The sequence below is a fragment of the Salvelinus fontinalis genome, chromosome 17, assembly GCF_029448725.1.
Source record: "Salvelinus fontinalis isolate EN_2023a chromosome 17, ASM2944872v1, whole genome shotgun sequence".
NCBI classification, from domain to species: Eukaryota; Metazoa; Chordata; class Actinopteri; order Salmoniformes; family Salmonidae; genus Salvelinus; species Salvelinus fontinalis.
This window is the reverse complement of record NC_074681.1, coordinates 48,571,045-48,592,219: the sequence shown is the minus strand read 5'-3', so window position 1 is coordinate 48,592,219 and position 21,175 is coordinate 48,571,045. Positions and strand designations below refer to the sequence as shown.

Sequence of the window (21,175 nt, the reverse complement as noted above, 5' to 3'; positions counted from 1 at the left end):
AAATCGGGTGCGTTTTTGCTTGCCCGAAGAAAAGGCCTGCACCCACGCTGGCCCTCAAAGGGTACAGTTTGCATATCTATTGTATTATACAAACTCACAGCTAGCACTGTGGCGTTCATAAAATGTTTTCAAGCAAATAACTGCCGGTCTCACGATAATGAACATAAACACATTTAGCATCTCTTGGCTTCCACACAGAACCTACAAGTCACCGATACAGACCTTTGGAATATCCACATTTAAAAAAGTTTAAGTCCATTTAAAATAACCTACACCATCACAATAAATCCATTATTTATTTTAAACAGGTCTAAACAAAAAGGATATGAAGAAATTGTAGTCTATTTCAGAAGAACAGAATAGCATACTCCAAATTGTCCTTTTGTTAGGCCCTGATCTGGCTATGTTATATGGCTGTGGGCTACACTAGTTCATTTAGCAGACAAGATTTACTTAGAATTCCGTGTCATTATTTTGTAGTATGAAGAATACAATTGAACATAGCCGAAAAATATCGAAAGGATATTTTCTCCAAAACAATTTGAGGGAGTGCGCACATGCGGCTATTTTGTGTTGAGCGCTTAACAAAGACACAGGTACTCCTATGTGCTTAATGTAGAGTTATTAATGTAACTTTATTTGTGATACAAGTGTTGGGCTATATGTTTTGATTTTTAATACATTCTAAGGCTGCGTGATGCGACTAATGAGGATTTGAAAAAATTTGATGAACGGCATGATCTCTGCTTTGTTTTTTGGGCAGGCTGTACCCACTTTATCAGTCTCTCACTCACAATTTGACAAGCACTTGACAATGCCTCAAATATCCGGGCTGTATCCCCTTTGTGTGGCCGTAATGCCCCATAAAAAAAGTCCATGTATTTTGCGGAAAGTGACTGTTGTGCCCTTATAATAATCATAATTCCCTTCTCCCGGATGGCTCTCCGTCACGTGATAGGGTCTTTCTTAGGGTCTTTCTCACAGGCTACAAGTGAAGATGGACACATTGGGGGGACAACTGCGCACGTACTTATACAATTCCGAGACGCATATTGAAGATATTAGAATAACTGTCCACAATTACATTTCGTAAGCCAACAAGATGAGTTGGTCGAACGAACAGCAAAAGCGCTAGCCTATGTCAATCTACTATCCCCATAGTTCAAAAGTTGACCTACTCTATTCTGTGCGAGAAATAAATATTCCAAACATAGTCTAGGACAGTTGTGGGATGCGATAGATTACAAATGAATACCTCCACTAGCATCAAAAAAATTGTTTTAAGCAGTGAGCCTGACGCAACAGATGAGAACGTTTAGCTTAAAATATTGATGAAATATTAGGCTATTTTTTCAAATAAAGGCAGTAGGCTACAAGCGCGAATGTTCCGTTAGCAGGACAACACCATTCTCAAAAGTGACCACAAATATGATTATGCATGTATTGCTTTTATTATAAAGGTGCTTTTCTAAATCAATTATCATGCACATGCACCTGTATCAAAACAGGGGCAGCTGAAAACAATACATGTCATCTATGCACTTAATAGTAAATGGAGTATGCTTTTCGCGGGGTTAATTTTCATGCCAGCCAGGTAGACTATACTCCTGTTGTAAAAATAATCATTGTGCTTAATGTTAAGAAAGTTGAGAAATAAATATAGTAGGCCTAGCCTATAGAAAGCTGGTGGTATCCTCCTCTTTTAAATAGAGGTTCCCAGGCAATTGCGTAGCCTATGGAAATGTTGATTAATATGAGCTAATGGGTTCTCAACACGGAACTCAAACCGGCTACGCCATCGTGCGCCATCGTGCAGAAATGTGTTTTGTGCCCCCACACCAAATGCAATCATGACACGCAGATGAAAATATCAAAACAAACTCTGAACCAATTACAGTAATTTGGGGACAGGTCGAAAAGCATTAAACATTTATGGCAATTTAGCTAGCTAGCTTGCACTTGCTAGCTAATTTGTCCTATTTAGCTAGCTTGCTGTTGCTAGCCAATTTGTCCTGGGATAAAAACATTGAGTTGTTATTTTACTTGAAATGCACAACGTCCTCTACTCTGACAATTAATCCACACATAAAACGGTCAACCGAATCGTTTCTAGTCATCTCTCTTCCTTCCAGGCCTTTTCTTCTCTGGACTTTTTATTGCGATTGGTAACTTTCCTAAAATAGGTGCATTACCGCAACCGACCTCGTTTGTCTTTCAGTCACCCACGTGGGTATAACCAATGAGGAGATGGCACGTGGGTACCTGCTTCTATAAACCAATGAGGAGATGGGAGAAGCAGGACATGCAGCGCGATCTGCGTCACAAATAGTACTGACTTCTGTTTTAGCCCTTAGCAACGCAGACGGTCATTGGCGCACGCGATCAGTGTGGGTGCAGTAATTGAATAATATAGATTTCTACATTTATTTTGCAACGCGAGCGGTGTAGTCAGGGTATAAGTGTTTGATTCGATTTTCAGTGACATTTGCATTGATGTCAGAGTGATTAGAGGGACAATAGAGTGCTGAGTACCAAACAGTTAGCAAGTTTGGTGGGCGACTAATGACCATTAGCAGCATCAGATCTTGGAGAAGCCTAATTACCATGACTAAACGGTCATGTGGAATTTGACTGTTGTCTAGACTCGTGACCGCTGGTGTGCCGGTAATACGGTCTCCGTAACAGCCCTACTCACAGCTCGAGTATGCAGGGTTTGTATGAATTCCATTTTTCTATTCAGATAATTCAGGGGATTCATTAAATTTGGTAATTACATTGCAATTTGTCTCTCGGAATTGAGTGGATATGGAACTGACCCCAACACTGCTCGTATAATACAGCACCATCAGGACCATAATGTTCTCTCCTCTCAAGTTATCCTGTATCAAACAGCCAGCTCTCTTGTGTAGTACACTCCTCCAGTCTCTCCAATGTTCCACTCAAGTCTGACACACTCCAAGGTTGCATCCCAAATGGCACCATATTCCCTATATATGAGCACTATAAAGGGAATAGGGTGCCATTTAGGACTCAGACCATGTCTCTGGCATTATACGCATTTTGTTGCTTTGTGCACTTTTGCATTATGTAGCCATGTCTTAATCCTCCCAATGCACCCATGGTGATGTATTTTTGTTATGTTCCTTTTTTTCTTTTGCGTGACCCATTTCAGCTGTACTCTCAAGTGCACGGTATTATTAGCGTAGCGTAAATAAAAAATGCTCGCCTCTCCGCAAGCTGTCTCCCTAGGAGCTCTTTTCCCCTGCGCCCACTGCCATTCCTAAGTAACAACGCACTCTGTGTGCTCCTACTGGCTTTGTGTGTTTTATCGTGTGATAATACTGCGACTTTGTTGTAAATGCTTGTTGACCATTTGGAAATTAGCCTGGTCCCAGATCTGGTTTGTGCTGTCTTGCCAACTCGTCTTGCATGACCGTAAAACTTGGTAAGACCGCACAAACAGTGGCGTAACAATAAACCTTAGGAGTAGGCAAGACTGCACAAACAAATCTGTTGTATGCAGTAGCAGTTTGTAATTGTTATATTTGACATGTTAATGTATGAATAATAATACATGGGATTTGTATAGCGCTTTTCAAAGACCTAAAGATGCTTATGGAGAAAGTGCGTTTGTGTCTTTGAAAGTAGTGAATTATGTTTTGTTTGATTTCTCCAGGGTAACTCTGGGCTGGGTTTCAGTATCGCGGGGGGAACGGACAACCCCCACATCGGTGAAGACCCCAGCATCTTCATCACCAAGGTCATCCCTGGGGGGGCGGCGGCCCAGGACGGACGACTCCGGTGAGTGTGGAACACACTCAGTGTTGTAACATTAGTAAGAGATATGCATCTTTCAAATTATTATATAAAGCTCTCTGCACGCCATCGGTGTTAAGTTGGAAAAATGGTAGCGAAAGGCATGCGACAGCAGCAAAGTCCTGTATGGCAATACTTTGAGAAGTTAAATGAAGTGGTGAAATGCAAACTTTTCCAGATGGAATTGAGGTACAGAAATGGTGGTACCAGGGACGTCACCTGGATTCACCTGTTCAGTCTATGCCATCCTCATGTTTTGTACACTCAGGGCCCTATATTCCACTAGGGCTGGGAATTGCCAGGGACCTCACGATATGATGTTATCACAATACTTAGGTGCTGTTACAATTTGTATTTTAATTATTGCGTTTGTATATGTATTGATTCTGCCATTTTATTGCCATTTGTACTGAATGTACTGAAAACATGTTGGGTCACTATTTCAAAAGAAGATGAACAAGCTTTAGGATGAAAAATACCAGTGTTGGTACAGCTGACTAGCGCAAAATAAATATTGCGATATTGTCAAAAGGATATGGTACGATATAGCGTCAAAAATAATATTTCAATATGAAACTACCTATTTCCCCCCCCCATCAATATATTCCACCCTCAGGCAATGTCACACATGCAGCAGATTTTATCACATCATGTGTGCAGCGCATAGTCAAATCACCAGACTCCCCTGTATTAATACTGGGTGATTTCAACAGCTGTACGCACAAAAAGGCGCTGCCTTCGTATCAGCAATTTTCTACATGTTATCAGCAATTTGCTGCATGTGCTACAAGGGGTAGTAAAACAATTTATTTTATTCAGCAATATTAACCTGCCTACAAGTCTACAGAGGGAGGGAGTGGTCTATAACAGTCAAACATTGGAATGACACCTCCTGCGCAGGACTGTGAGACTGCGTTGACAGTACTGATTGGCCAGGGCAACATCAGCAACCATGTTCTGAAATCCTGTCACAATGAATTGTCAGGTTTGTTCTCTGAGCTTTTCAATCGCTCACTGAGGAAGCACACAATACAAGCTCTGTGGAAATGTTCCATCGTATGCCCAGTGCTCAAGAAGAGCTGCCTTGCTGTTCTCAATGATTACCGCCCTGTTGCATTAACACCTCTCATAATGAAGCGTTTTGGGCACCTGGTCCACTCCCACATACAAAACAAGGTTGGAGACATTGTAGACCCCCTTCAATTTTCCTACAAGCAACAGAGGAGTGGACGATGCTCTTGTGTACTCACTATACCTGGCTCCTTCCCATCTTGAAAAAAGTGCAATGCCCAGATGGTGGTTGTGGACTTTCCCAGTGCTTTTTAGCCAATACAGCCATTTTTAATGGACAAGAAACTTTGCATATGAACCAAGTCCGAACCTCATTCTGTGGATTTTATATATTTTTTGTCAAATAGACTACAATGGGTGAGAATCAACGGTGAGTGAAGCACAAAGAAAACCATCTCATTGCTTGACATTAACTTTATATGTCTTCGGTTTAAAACACTCAGGGACAGTTCTGGGACAACAAATCCAAAATTCATACAACCACTGCACATGAAATATCACATCTCCTGCTCCTCCCCTCCAGCATTTGATGTTGCCTGTTTACTAACCATTGGTCCTGGGAACCATCATTATGCGCACCTGGCATTCATTGTTACGCGCACCTGCGCTTCATCATTAGGTACACCTGGACCTCCCCTTTATCTGGCACTCCCTTAGGTTCTTTCCCCAGTCAGTATTGTTTTCTGTTCATGTCGAGACGCTAATCCTACGTTGTATCGTCCCATGTTTCTTGTTATATTAAACTTACCACCTGCTTCTCGACTCCCAGTGTCTACGTTACATTAAACAATGTAAAAAAGCAATGAGGCTGATGCATCAGATCAGACCGTTTATCTTAAAATTGTTATAAAGTTTTATTTCTTCATATTATAAACTCAAAATGTGCGCATGGCTGTAGGCTATGGGCATATGTTCCAAAATGCAATTAGCGGGAAAACACTGTTCTCAAAAGCGCACCACATGCGCAATCAGTTTCATGTGACAGAGATTAAAATATTGTTTAGAATATAAAAAAGGGGAAATCAAAAGATGCATCAACTACTATGGGTTGTTTGGGCTACTAATATGACTAGGGTTGTGCCTTTGGCTGCTGGACCATAAAATAACTTTGATTTTGAAAATCAATAGAACATGAGAAAAATGCTAGTTTCAATGGCCTATTAAGTGTTCATGAAATAATTCCCTCAACATTCTATGGTTGTATTTTAGCTAGGCTTCTTTGAAACAAGGTAAGACATCCTTCATAAAATTTGATACAACGTCCAGGTTTTAAACAATTAAGATGATGGTTAAATAGTTTAAAATGCTGACTGCCTCCGCTCATGTTCAAGGTGGGTGATGTGAGGTGCGCTTCAGGCACTGTCCTTCAGGCACTGTCCTTCACTCTCTGTCCTTCACTCTCTGGTCTTGTGACCATTTGATCTGAACGAAACACGCCTTGAGTATGTCGACAGAATCAAGCCTTTAGACGTTATTGTTAATGATTATCTAACATGACTGGTGTTTATCCTATATTTATGCAATTAAATGTTTAACTAAAGTTTGGCTACATTTTCTGGAGCCTCCCTCATATCAGCATCAGTTTGGACATGAGGATGTAGCCAATACACATATCACCTACACTTCGACATGTAGGCGTTTTTATTTACACTGAACAAAAATAGAAACGCAACATGCAACAATTTCAAAGATATTTACTGAGCTACAGTTCATGTAAGGAAATCAGTCAATTACCGCCAAGATGGCGTAGCAGTGTAGACGTGTTTTGTTTCGTCCTCTCATGTACGTTTGTGGTCCCGTGTGGCTCAGTTGGTAGAGCATGGCGCTTGCAACGCCAGGGTTGTGGGTTCAATTCCCACGGGGGGACCAGGGTTCTATTCCCACGGGGGGACCAGGATGAATATGTATGAACTTTCCAATTTGTAAGTCGCTCTGGATAAGAGCGTCTGCTAAATGACTTAAATGTAAATGTAAATGTAAATGTTTGTATTTTTCGTATTTCTTGTATATATTTTAATATTTTTTTTTTCTATCTCTTTTCGATTTTTATTCGATTTATACGGAATCGCTATTATTTTTTAACTTTGAAACACATTCAAGAACCCCCAGTAGCTAACCAGCTAATCAGCTACGAGCTATTTAGTCATTTTAGCCGCTGCTAGCAGCTTTTACCTTCTGCACAGACACCAGCCCTGTTATTAGCCTGGATATTACTCACCAATTTACCAGCATCGGACTCTCTCTCGACAACAACGCCGGATTCCTGCCGTAATCCCTGAGCCACTACTTCTGATCCTCACATCTAGCTTGCAGCTAGCGTATCTAGCACCACTCCCACAAAGCTAGCACCAGTTAGCAAACACAATTCTACAATTACAACCTCTCTTTCGCCATCGCCATCCGGCTTGGATTCTCTGTCGACACGACCACGTCTGGTCTGCAGACGAATACCCCATCCGCTGTGCCCTCAACCGGCCTCCGTCTGAGCAGACCCCCTCCGTCTGAGCAGACCACCCCCCGGGCTACTAACTTTAAACGCTGCGTGCTAGCGTAGTGGCGGCTTCCCTGCTCCATCTACGGCTGCCCCCTGGACACTATGATCACTTGGCTACATAGCTGATGCCTGCCGGACTGTCCATTAATTCACGGTACTCCATTCTGTTTATTTGTGTTTTATCTGTCGGCTCTGTGTTTTAACCTGTTGGGGATGGGGGCGCTGTTTAGACTATTTATGCTAATGTGGCTAATTTTTTAAACGGCTTCCCACAAAATCCTTGATCGTACAATATGCATATTATTATTATTATTGGATAGAAAACAGTCTATAGTTTCTATAGGAGTTGAAATTTTGTCTCTAAGTGGAACAGAGCCCATTCTACAGCAATTTCCCTGACATGGAGTCAGATTTGAGAAACGTTGGCCACTTTTCTGAAGTCATTTAAACGGGCACTGTCGTTGCTATGACTATACGGACACTTCTTACGTCTTCCCCTGGATGCCTTTACGTGATGACGATTCCAACGGGCTCGATTGCTCGTTCACAGGCACTACAAATGAAAAAAACCTTTAGCTAGCAAGTCTTTTCTTGCTGCGTAACGCGCGTGGAAGACACCGACCCTCTCCTGTTCCAAGCATTAGTTTAGCCTGTTATATTTCTCCGGTCATCTTTTCACTCGTTATAGGAGTTACAAACATCACAAAGTAGTTAATTTAAAGCGTTTTATAGCAATTTATATCCGTTTAGTGCGATTTTGGGACATTTATTTTTGCAACGATGTGAAAAGTTGGGAACGCTTTTCAGTTCATCCCGAACGTAGTTGACATTTCCACATGGCAAGAGGACAGCTTTCCACCAAAAGACGATTTCTCCCAAGAAAGGATCCTTTGCCCAAGATACTGATGGAAGAACAGCTCAAGGTAGGACATTTTTATTATGATAAATCGTGTTTCTGTCGAAACATTTTAGTGGCTTAGGACGCCATGTTTTTTGACGTAGCTTCGCTTGGCGCAAACTGTATTGAAAAGTAAGGATAAATTAAAAAATGTAATAACGCAATTGTATTAAGAATTAAATTGTCTATCAATCCCTGTCCACCCTATATTTTTTAGTCACGTTTATGAGTATTTATGTATAAGAGTAGATCACTGTCTAAGTGGCGCAAGGACAAATTCTGACCAGCTGAGTTACATTTCACATTGTCTAACCATGATTTTGGTGGCTAAATATAAACATTTTCGATCAAACTGTATATGCATGTTGTAATGTGATGTTACAGGAGTGTCATCGGAAGAATTCTGAGAAGGTTAGTGAAAAAATTAATATCTTTTGGCGATGTTGACTTTTATCGCTCACTTTGGCTAGAATCAATGCTGGGCTGCTAATTGCTATGTGCTAAGCTAATATAACGATTTATTGTGTTTTCGCTGTAAGACACTTAGAAAATCTGAAATATTGTCTGTATTCACAGGATCTGTGTCTTTCGATTCGTGTATGCTGTGTATTTTTACGAAATGTTTGATGATTAGTAGTTAGGTAAACACGTTGCTCATTGTAATTATTCTAGTCCATTTGTGATGGTGGGTGCAATTGTAAACTATGCCATATACCTGAAATATGCACTTTTTTCTAACAAAACCTATCCCATACCATAAATATGTTATCAGACTGTCATCTAATGAGTTTTTTTGTTGGTTAGGGGCTATAAATATCTTAGTTTAGCCGAATTGGTGATGGCTACTGGTGTTGGTGGACAAATAAAAGATGGTGGAATATGCTAATGTGTTTTTAGGTAATAGATGTACATCTTTACATATTGTGTCTTCCCTGTAAAACATTTTAAAAATCGGAAATGTTGACTGGATTCATAAGATCTGTGTCTTTCATTAGCTGTATTGGACTTTAATGTGTGAAAGTTAAATATTTTAAAAAAATATTTTTTTTGAATTTCGCGGCACTGGTTTTTCAGTGGGGGGGGGGGGGGTGTGCCGCTAGCGCCACGCTGATCCTAGACAGGTTAACTCAGGCTCTGTGTGTAGTTAATCCGACCCTCTCTGCCTAGTCGTCGCCATTTTTACCTGCTGTTGCTGTGTTAGCTGACTAGCTGCTGTTATCTCACCTGTTGTTTTTGCTAGCTCTCCCAATCAAGACCTGCAATCACTTTATGCCTTACTGTATGTCTCTCTAAAATATTAATATGCCTTGTATACTGTTGTTCAGGCTAGTTATCATTGTTTTGGTTTGCAATGGACCCCGTAGTTCCACTCTCCGTACCTCTGATACCTCCTTTGTCCCACCTCCCACACATGCGGTGACCTCACCCATTGAGACCAGCATGTCCAGAGATACAACCTCTCTTATCATCACCCAGTGCCTGGGCTTGCCTCCGCTGTACCCGTGCCCCACCATACCCCTGTCTGCACATTATGCCCAGAATCTATTCTACCACGCCGAAAAATCTGCTCCTTTTATTCCTTGTCCCCAACGCTCTAGGCGACCAGTTTTGATAGCCTTTAGCCGCACCCTCATTCTACTACTCCTCTGTTCCTTGGGTGATGTGGAGGTAAACCCAGGCCCTGCATGTCCCCAGGCACTCTCATTTGTTGACTTCTGTGATCGAAAAAGCCTTGGCCTCATGCATGTCAACATCAGAAGCCTCCTCCCTAAGTTTGTCTTACTCACCGCTTTAGCACACTCTGCCAACCCTGATGTCCTTGCCGTGTCTGAGTCCTGGCTTAGGAAGGCCACCAAAAATTCTGAGATTTCCATACCCAACTATAACACTTTCCGTCAAGATGGAACTGCCAAAGGGGGAGGAGTTGTAATCTACTGCAGAGAGAGCCTGCAAAGTTCTGTCATACTTTCCAGGTCTATACCCAAACAGTTCGAACTTCTAATTTTAAAAATTAATCTCTCCAGAAATAAGTCTCTCACTGTTGCCGCCTGCTACCGACCCCTCTCAGCTCCCAGCTGTGCCCTGGACACCATCTGTGAATTGATCGCTCCCCATCTAGCTTCAGAGTTTGTTCTGTTAGGTGACCTAAACTGGGATGTGCTTAACACCCCGGCAGTCCTACAATCTAAGCTAGATGCCCTCAATCTCACACAAATCATCAAGGAACCCACCAGGTACAACCCTAAAACGGTAAACACGGGCACCCTAATAGACATTATCCTGACCAACTTGCCCTCCAAATACACCCCTGCTGTCTTCAATCAAGATCTCAGCGATCACTGCCTCTTTGCCTGTATCCGCTACGGGTCCGAGGTCAAGCGACCACCCCTCATCACTGTCAAACGCTCCCTAAAACACTTCTGCGAGCAGGCCTTTCTAATCGACCTGGCCCGGGTACCCTGGAAGGATATTGACCTCATCCCGTCAGTTGAGGATGCCTGGTCATTCTTTAAAAGTTACTTCCTCACCATATTAGACAAGCATGCTCCGTTCAAAAAATGCAGAACTAAGAACAGATATAGCCCCTGGTTCACTCCAGACCTGACTGCCCTCGACCAGCACAAAAACATCCTGTGGCGAACTGCAATAGCATCGAAGAGCCCCCGCGATATGCAACTGTTCAGGGAAGTCAGGAACCAATACACGCAGTCAGTCAGGAAAGCAAAGGCCAGCTTTTTCAAGCAGAAATTTGCATCCTGTAGCTCTAACTCCAAAAAGTTTGTGTGATACTGTAACGTCCATGGAGAACAAGAGCACCTCCTCCCAGCTGCCCACTGCACTGAGGCTAGGTAACACGGTCACCACCGATAAATCCGTGATAATCAAAAACTTCAACAAGCATTTCTCAACGGCTGGCCATGCCTTCCTCCTGGCGACTCCAACCTTGGCAAACAGCCCCGCCCCCCCCGCTGCTACTCGCCCAAGCCTCCCCAGCTTCTCCTTTACCCAAATCCAGATATCAGATGTTCTGAAATAGCTGGAAAACCTGGACCCATACAAATCAGCTGGGCTTGACAATCTGGACCCCCTATTTCTGAAACTGTCCGCCGCCATTGTCGCACCCCCGATTACCAGCCTGTTCAACCTCTCCTTCGAATCATCTGAAATCCCCAAGGATTGGAAAGCTGCCGTGGTCATCCCCCTCTTCAAAGGGGGAGACACCCTGGACCCAAACTGTTACAGACCTATATCCATCCTGCCCTGCCTATCTAAGGTCTTCGAAAGCCAAGTCAACAAACAGATCACTGACCATCTCGAATCCCACCGTACCTTCTCCGCTGTGCATTCCGGTTTCCGAGCAGGTCACGGGTGCACCTCAGCCACGCTCAAGGTACTAAACGATATCATAACCGCCATCGATAAAAGACAGTACTGTGCAGCCGTCTTCATCGACCTGGCCAAGGCTTTCGACTCTGTCAATCACCATATTCTTATCGGCAGACTCAGTAGCCTCGGTTTTTCTAATGACTGCCTTGCCTGGTTCACCAACTACTTTGCAGACAGAGTTCAGTGTGTCAAATCGGAGGGCATGTTGTCCGGTCCTCTGGCAGTCTCTATGGGGGTACCACAGGGTTCAATTCTCGGGCCGACTCTTTTCTCTGTATATATCAATGATGTTGCTCTTGCTGCGGGCGATTCCCTGATCCACCTCTATGCAGACGACACCATTCTGTATACTTCTGGCCCTTCCTTGGACACTGTGCTATCTAACCTCCAAAACGAGCTTCAATGCCATACAACACTCCTTCCGTGGCCTCCAACTGCTCTTAAACGCTAGGATAACCAAATGCATGCTTTTCAACCGTTCGCTGCCTGCACCCGCACGCCCGACTAGCATCACCACCCTGGACGGTTCCGACCTAGAATATGTGGACATCTGTAAGTACCTAGGTGTCTGGCTAGACTGCAAACTCTCCTTCCGGACTCATATCAAACATCTCCAATCCAAAATCAAATCTAGAGTTGGCTTTCTATTTTGCAACAAAGCCTCCTTCACTGACGCCGCCAAACTTACCCTAGTAAAACTGACTATCCTACCGATCCTCGACTTCGGCGATGTCATCTACAAAATAGCCTCCAATACTCTACTCAGCAAACTGGATGCAGTTTATCACAGTGCCATCCGTTTTGTTACTAAAGCACCTTATACGACCCACCACTGCGACCTGTATGCCCTAGTCGGCTGGCCCTCGCTACATGTTCGTCGTCAGACCCACTGGCTCCAGGTCATCTACAAGGCTATGCTAGGTAAAGTGCCGCCTTATCTCAGTTCACTGGTCACGATGGCTACACCCACCCGTACACCTGCTGGAGCGCGTGCTATCTCACTGATCATCCCTAAAGCCAAAACCTCATTTGGACGCCTTTCCTTCCAGTTCTCTGCTGCCTGCGACTGGAACGAATTGTAAAAATCTCTGAAGTTGGGGACTTTTATCTCCCTCAACAACTTTAAACATCTGCTATCCGAGCAGCTAACCGATCGCTGCAGCTGTACATAGTCCATCGGTATATAGCCCACCCAATTTACCTACCTCACCCCCATACTGCTTTTATTTATTTACTTTTATGCTCTTTTGCACACCAGTATCTCTACTTGCACATGATCATCTGATGATTTATCACTCCAGTGTTAATATGCTAAATTGTAATTATTCGATGTATTGCCTACCTCCTCATGCCTTTTGCACACATTGTATATAGATTCTCTTTTTTCTACCATGTTATTGACTTGTTTATTGTTTACTCCGTGTGTAACTCTGTGTTGTCTGTTCACACTGCTATGCTTTATCTTGGCCAGGTCGCAGTTGCAAATGAGAACTTGTTCTCAACTAGCCTACCTGGTTAAATAAAGGTGAAATAAAAATATATATATTTTTTTTTTAATAAATTCATTAGGCCCTAATCTATGGATTTCACATGACTGGGAATATAGATATGCATCTGTTGGTAAGATACCTTAAAGGTAGGTGCGTGGATCAGAAAACATGTCAGTATCGGTGTGACCACCATTTGCCTCATGCAGAGCTACACATCTCCTTCGCATATTGCAAGGATATGTACACAATTGCTGGATGCTGAAAATGTCCCAGTTCTTCCATGGCCTGCATACGCACCAGATATGTCACCTATTGAGCAAGTTTGGGATGCTCTGGATTGGCGTGTACAACAGCGGGTTCCAGTTCCCGCCAATATCCAGAAACTTCGCACAGCCATTGAAGAGGAGTGGGATTACATTCCACATGCCACAATCAACAGCTTGATCAACTCTATGCGAAGATGTCATGCTGCATGAGGCAAGTGGTGGTCACATCAAATACTGACTAATTTTCTGATCCATGGTCACAGATACCTTACATTTTTTTTAAAGGTATCTGTGACCAACATGCATATCTGTATTTCCAGTCATAGATTGATTCATTCAATTGACTTATTTCCTTATATGAACTGTAACTCAGTAAAATGTTGAAATTGTTGAATGTTGCATTTATATATTTGTTCAGTCTATGTATAGTATATCTACACACGTATGTATCTAGACACATGAGTACACATGTGAACTCGGTACATAATCAGACACTGGTATAGGTTTCAACAAAATAAATTAAAGATTTCCATGTCTTTATAAAATAAAGTTTTTGATCCACGTAGTGTATATTTCAATTTCATTTTCTCCAGAGTGAGGCTTTGCAACTATTAACAAATTGATTGTAAGATGGTCGGTTAGTTTTTTTTCCAGTGTCAAAATCAGGTGTCTGGCAATCAGACCAGCATTTACTTATATCTTTGCTATTCCAATCAGTGGGTAAGGACTTATACCGGCTGTTTCACCAGCTGTCATCATCGGCAGCTCTATGGTGATAAACATCTCGGTTCCCAGCGCAAAAACCCTGTGCTACCCAGGAGCACGAGTACAGGACATTACACGGCTGCTTCCGACCATTCTATGACAAATGCCGAGAGCTGACAATGTCGTAGTCCATGTGGGGTCAAACGACATCAGGAGGGCTAGCTCAGAACGTCTGGAAATTGATTTTAAATAAATTATTCAAGCGTTGAAAGATTTAAAAAAGCGGCCAATCATTTCACGTATGATTGTACCAAAATTACTGTAGCTCTGTTGGATGCGGAAGACACATTTCAGTTGAATGCATTCAGTTGTACAACTGACTAGGTATCCCCCTTTCCCTAGTTAGAAGTCCACTGTGTGCAGCTCACCGTGCCCTATCAGCTCCAATATAAATAACATGAGCAAGTCTACTTCTGATAAGATTCCCAGTAAAGCATTAAAAACAATAAATCAACCCAGAAAAGTGCAAAAAAATTCCTATAGTAACATATGTAGCCAAAGAAATAAGGTTTATGAAGTCAATAACTTTATTGTAACAGATGACATTCATATTCTGACTGTCTCTTGAACTCACATAGATAATAGCTTTGATACAATGGTAGCAATACATGGCTATAACATCTACCGAAAAGACAGAAATGTCAACGGGGGCGATGTTGCGGTCATCGCAGCAACATATTCAGAACCACTTTTTTTTATATGGCTAACAGGTTCATCTGCCTCACCTAAAACCCATTCTTGTGGGTAGCTGCTATAGACCACCAAGTGCTAACAGTCAGTATCTGGATAATATATGTGAAATGCTTGATGATGTATGTGATATCAATAGAGAAGTATATTATCTGGGTGATTTAAATATTGACTGGCTTTCATCAAGCTGCCCACTCAAGATAACTTCAAATTGTAACCAGTGCCTGCAACCTGGTTCAGGTTTTACGTCAACCTACCAGGGTAGTTAAAAATAGCAAAGGAATTAAATCATCAACATGTGTATTGATCACATCTTTACTAATGCTGCAGAAATTTGCTTTAACCAAGTATATCTGACCAAATTATGAAAGGCAAGCATTGTACTTTTTGAATTATGTCAAATTAATGTGGAAGATAGAGTTCTTAATGATATGACCATACAGGATTTAGATTCTGTGATTGCCCACTCTGGAGATAGTCTTGAGGCTGAATCCAAAACAAGTGAGAGGTCCAAACCCCCTAGTTCTTTTGGTTTTTGCTGTATGGCTTTATAGATTTTTTATTCCGTAAGCTCTATCATTGTGTCCAGTGCCTTAAAAAAAAACGTTGTAGGTATAGCAATTGGGATACACCAGATGGGGAGGGGGGAGGGGGGGGGGGGGGGTTAAAATGACCTTACATAATTTCATAAATAGTTTCATCTTTAATCATTCATTTTTTTAAATAATTACACACAAACCTCATAACAGAGGTACCTGTATAAACAGTAATGTGGCTGTATTGTCTTTCATCCTGGCAGACTACAACTTGTTCAGAATGAGTCTGATGTAATCAAGTAATTTTCAGGTCAATCCCTGGAGGTCAGTCTGAATTGGTGTCGAGGGTGTCTGTAGTGGTTTTGACTAAGTTGGATGAAAAGTCAGCAGCACTCATTGTTAACGAGGACAAGGCTGGAGATCACTCTGTCATGCTGATTGAGTTCGAATAACAGTTTTTCACAATTTTGCCTAAGAACACAGCCATGAAAAAAGAATGGTACCAACACATTCTCTGAGAGCAACTTCTCCCTACTATCCAGGAACAGTTTGGTGACGAACATTGCCTTTTCCAGCATGATGGAGTAGCTTGCCATAAGGGAAAAGTGATAACTAAGTGGCTGGAGGAACAAAACATTGACATTTTGGGTCCATGGCCAGGAAACTCCCCAGACCTTATTCCCGTTGAGAACTTCCTCCTCAAGAGGCGGGTGGACAAACAAAAACCCACAAATTCTGACAGACTCCAAGCAGCAGACTTTGTGAAAATTAATATTTGTCATTCTCAAAACTTTTGGCCACGACTGTACGCACATACAGATACTGACACATTGTGTCATTGTTTGTTATATACTCTATGAATTGGCTGATTTGGCTTACATAAGACCTTTAGGTATACAGTACCAGTCAAGAGTTTGGAAACAGCTACTCATTCGTGTTTTTCGCTTTTTTTATTTTTGCTATTTCCTACATTGTCGAATAATAGTGAAGACATCAAAACTATGAAATAACACATGGAATCATGTAGTAACCAAAAAAGTGTTAAACAAATCAAAATATATTTTGATTCTTCAAAGTAGCCACCCTTTGCCTTGATGACAGCTTTATACACTTGCCATTCTCTCAACCAGCTTAACCTGGAATGCTTTTCCAACAGTCTTGAAGGAGTTCCCACATATGCTGAACTCTTGTTGGCTGCTTTTCCTTCACTCTGCGGTCCAACTCATCCCAAATCATCTCAATTGGGGTCGGGTGATTGTGGAGGCCAGGTCATCTGATGCAGCACTCCATCACTTTCCTTCTTGGTCAAATAGCCCTTACACAGCCTGGAGGTGTGTTGGGTCATTGTCCTGTTGAAAAACAAATGACAGTCCCACTAAGCGCAAACCAGATGGGATGGCGTATCGCTGCAGAATACTGTGGTAGCCGTGCTGGTAAAGTATGCCTTGAATTCTATATAAATCACTGACAGTGTCACCAACAAAGCATCCCCACACACCATCACACCTCCTTCATGCTTCAGTGGGAACCACACATGCAGAGATTATCCGTTCACCTACTCTGCGTCTCACAAAAACATGGCTGTTTGAACCAAAAATATCAAATTTGGACTCAGACAAAAGGACAGATTTCCACCGGTCTAATGTCCATTGCCTGTGTTTCTTGGCCCAACCAAGTCTCTTCTTCATATTGGTGCCCTTTAGTAGTGGTTTCTTTGCAGCAATTCTCCCATGGAGGCCTGATTCATGCAGTCTCTAATGAACAGCTGATGTTGAGATGTGTCTGTTACTTGAACTCTGAAGTATTTATTTGGGCTGCAATCTGAGGTGCAGTTAACTCTAATGAACTTTATCGTCTGCAGCAGAGGTAACTCTGGGTCTTCCTTTCCTGTGGAGGTCCTGATGAGAGCCAGTTTCATCATAGCGCTTGATGGTTTTTGCCACTGCACTTGAAACTTTCAAAGTTCTTGACATTTTCCGGATTGACTGACATTCATATCTTAAAGTAATGATGGACTGCCGTTGTTCTTTGCTTATTTGAGCTGTTCTTGCCATAATATGGACTCGGCCTTTTACCAAATAGTGCTACCTTCTGTATATCACTCCTACCTTGTCACAACACAACTGATTGGCTCAAATGCATTAAGAAGGAAACATGGCACACCTGTTAATTGAAATGCATTCCAGGTGACTACCTCATGAAGCTGGTTGAGAGAATGCCAACAGTGTGCAAAGGGTGGCTACTTTGAATCAAAATATGTTTTGATTTGTTTAACCTGTCTAGGATGAGTGTGCCGCTAGCGGCACTCCCCCCCCACCCCCACTGAAAAACCAGTGCCGCGAAATTCAAAAAAAATATTTTTTTTAAATATTTAACTTTCACACATTAAAGTCCAATACAGCTAATGAAAGACACAGATCTTGTGAATCCAGTCAACATGTCCGATTTTTAAAATGTTTTACAGGGAAGACACAATATGTAAAGATGTACATCTATTACCTAAAAACACATTAGCATAATCCACCATCTTTTATTTGTCCACCAACACCAGTAGCCATCACCAATTCGGCTAAACTAAGATATTTATAGCCCCTAACCAAGAAAAAAACTCATTAGATGACAGTCTGATAACATATTTATGGTATGGGATAGGTTTTTGCATATTTCAGGTAGATGGCATAGGTTACAATTGCACCCACCGTCACAAATGGAATAGAAAAACTACTTAGAGCAACGTGTTTACCTACTTACTAATCATCAAACATTTCGTAAAAATACACAGCATACACGAATCGAAAGACACAGATCCTGTGAATACAGACAATATTTCAGATTTTCTAAGTGTCTTACAGCGAAAACACAATAAATCGTTATATTAGCATAGCACATAGCACATAGCAGCCCAGCATTGATTCTAGCCAAAGTGAGCGATAAAAGTCAACATCGCCAAAAGATATTAATTTTTTCACTAACCTTCTCAGAATTCTTCAGATGACACTCCTGTAACATCATATTACACAATCCATATAGAGTTTGATCGAAAATGTTTATATTTAGCCACCAAAATCATGGTTAGACAATGTGAAATGTGGCTCAGCTGGTCAGAAAATGTCCTTGCGCCACTTAGACAGTGATCTACTCTTATACATAAATACTCATAAACGTGACTAAAAAATATAGGGTGGACAGGGATTGATAGACAATTTAATTCTTAATACAATTGCGGAATTACATTTTTTAATTTATCCTTACTTTTCAATACAGTTTGCGCCAAGCGAAGCTACGTCAAAAAACATGGCGTCCTAAGCCACTAAAATGTTTCGACAGAAACACGATTTATCATAATAAAAATGTCCTACTTTGAGCTGTTCTTCCATCAGTATCTTGGGCAAAGGATCCTTTCTTGGGAGTAATCGTCTTTTGGTGGAAAGCTGTCCTCTTGCCATGTGGAAATGCCAACTGCGTTCGGGATGAACTGAAAGCGTGCCCAGCTATTCACAGCGTTAAAGAAATAAATGTCCCAAAATCGCACTAAACGGATATAAATTGCTATAAAACGCAATAAATTAACTACCTTATGATGTTTTTAACTCCTATAACGAGTAAAAAGATGACCGGAAAAATATAACAGGCTAAACTAACGCTTGGAAAAATAGCAGGTCGATGTCCTCCACGCGCATTACGCAGCAAGAAAAGAGTTCCTACCTACAGGGTTTTTTTATTTATAGGGCCTGTGAACGCGCAATCGACCCCATTCAAATCGTCATCACGTAAAGGCATCCAGGGGAAGACGTAAGCAGTGTCCGTATAGTCATAGCAATAACAGTGCCCTTTTAACTGACTCCAGAACAGTGGCCAAAATTTCTGAAATCTGACTCCATGTCAGGGAAATTGCTGTAGAATGGGCTCTGTTCCACTTAGAGACAAAATTTCAACTCCTATAGAAACTATAGACTGTTTTCTATCCAATAATAATAATAATATGCATATTGTACGATCAAGGATTTTGTGGGAAGCCGTTTCAAAAATTACACGATTAGCATAAATAGTCTCAACAGCGCCCCCATCCTCAACAGGTTAACCTCTTGACGCTAGAGGTCAGGTTTATTTCAATTTTAAAATAACGTTCCCAAGGTAAGCGGACTATTTCTCAGGTCCAGATCCTAGAATATACATATAATTTACAGATTAGGATAGAAAACACTCCAAAGTTTCCAAAACTGTCAAAATATTGTCTGTGAGTATAACAAAACTGATTCTGCATGCGAAAACCTGAGGAAATCTAACCCGGACGTGATTTTTTTCTTTTAGAATCTGTGTTTCCTTGCCCGTCTTTCTTCCATTTAAAGGGGTATCAACCATATTCCTTTTACAATGGCTTCCTCAGGCTGTAACCAGGTTTTAGACATAGTTTCAGGCTTTTATATTGAAAAATGAGCGAGATTTTTCAAAAGTAGTCAAATGTCCTTTGATTAGTTCCTGCGCGCGCGAGAGGGGTAGCTCTCCATTTTCTTTCTCTCTTTTATTGAATAGGTTACGGTCCGGTTGAAATACTATCGATTATGTTTGTTAAAAACAACATGAGGATTGATTATAAAAAAACATGTGACATTACAGATTACAGAACATTACGGATACTTTTTGGAATTTTCATCGAACGAAACGAGGCTTTGGTTTTCTGAACATAACAAGCAACCCAAATGGCGTTTTTTTTGTAATAAAAGTAATATTTATCGAACAAAAATAACATTTATTGTGTAACTGGGAGCCTCGTGAGTGCAAACATCCGAAGATTATCAAAGGTAAGCGATTCATTTGATTGCTTTTCTGACTTTCGTGACCATGCTAATTTGGGGCTAGCTGTTCTAGCATTTATTGATACACTCACAAAAGCTTGGATTGCTTTCGCTGCAAAGCATATTTTCTAAATCTGACACGATAGGTGGATTAACAACAAGCTAAACTGTGTTTTGGTATATTTCACTTGTGATTGCATGATTATAAATATTTTTTGTAATATTTTGCGCCCTGTAATTCAGCGGTTGTTTAGGAAAATGATCCCGCTAAAGGGATCCTTAGCGCAGAGAAGTTAACCTCTCTGGGGTAGGGGGCAGTATTTTGACATGCGGATGAAAAGCGTGCCCAAAGTAAACTAACTGCCTGTTATTCAGGCCCAGAAGCTAGGATATGCATATAATTGGTAGATGTGGATAGAAAACACTCTAAAGTTTCTAAAACTGTTAACCTCTAGTTCCTCCCAAACCCGGATCCGGGAGCACCCCCATCAGTAAAAAAGCTGACTAGCATAGCCTAGCATAGCGTCACAAGTAAATACTAGCATCTAAATATCATTAAATCACAAGTCCAAGACACCAGATGAAAGATAGACATCTTGTGAATCCAGCCATCATTTCTGATTTTTAAAATGTTCTACAGGGAAGACGAAATATGTAAATCTATTAGCTAACCACGTTAGCAAAATACACCACTTTTTTTACTGCATCAGTATCTATCACAAATTTGACCAAATAAAGATTTAAATAGCCACTAACCAAGAAACAACTTCATCAGATGACAGTCTGATAACATATTTATTGTATAGCATATGTTTTGTTAGAAAAATTTGCATATTTCAGGTATAAATCATAGTTTACCATTGCAGCCACCATCACAACTCTCACCAAAGCGACTAGAATAACTACAGAGAGCAACGTGAATTACCTAAAAACTCATCATAAAACATTTCTGAAAAATACACAGCG

General features: G+C 41.4%; 1 protein-coding gene across 24 annotated transcripts in view; it reads left to right on the top strand.

The window, feature by feature from the left end:
- The window catches only part of LOC129814510 (discs large homolog 1-like protein), a 254,606-nt gene that overhangs the window by 129,701 nt on the left and 103,730 nt on the right, over window positions 1–21,175 (top strand). For 23 of the 24 annotated variants that reach the window (XM_055867694.1, XM_055867691.1, XM_055867690.1 and 20 more), the window contains one exon: window positions 3,677–3,801. In XM_055867694.1, coding sequence (XP_055723669.1) covers window positions 3,677–3,801 — 125 coding nt within the window. Of the gene's footprint in view, window positions 1–2,650; window positions 2,712–3,676; window positions 3,802–21,175 lie in introns of those variants that run through there. The other variant, XM_055867698.1, reaches the window with a different exon arrangement.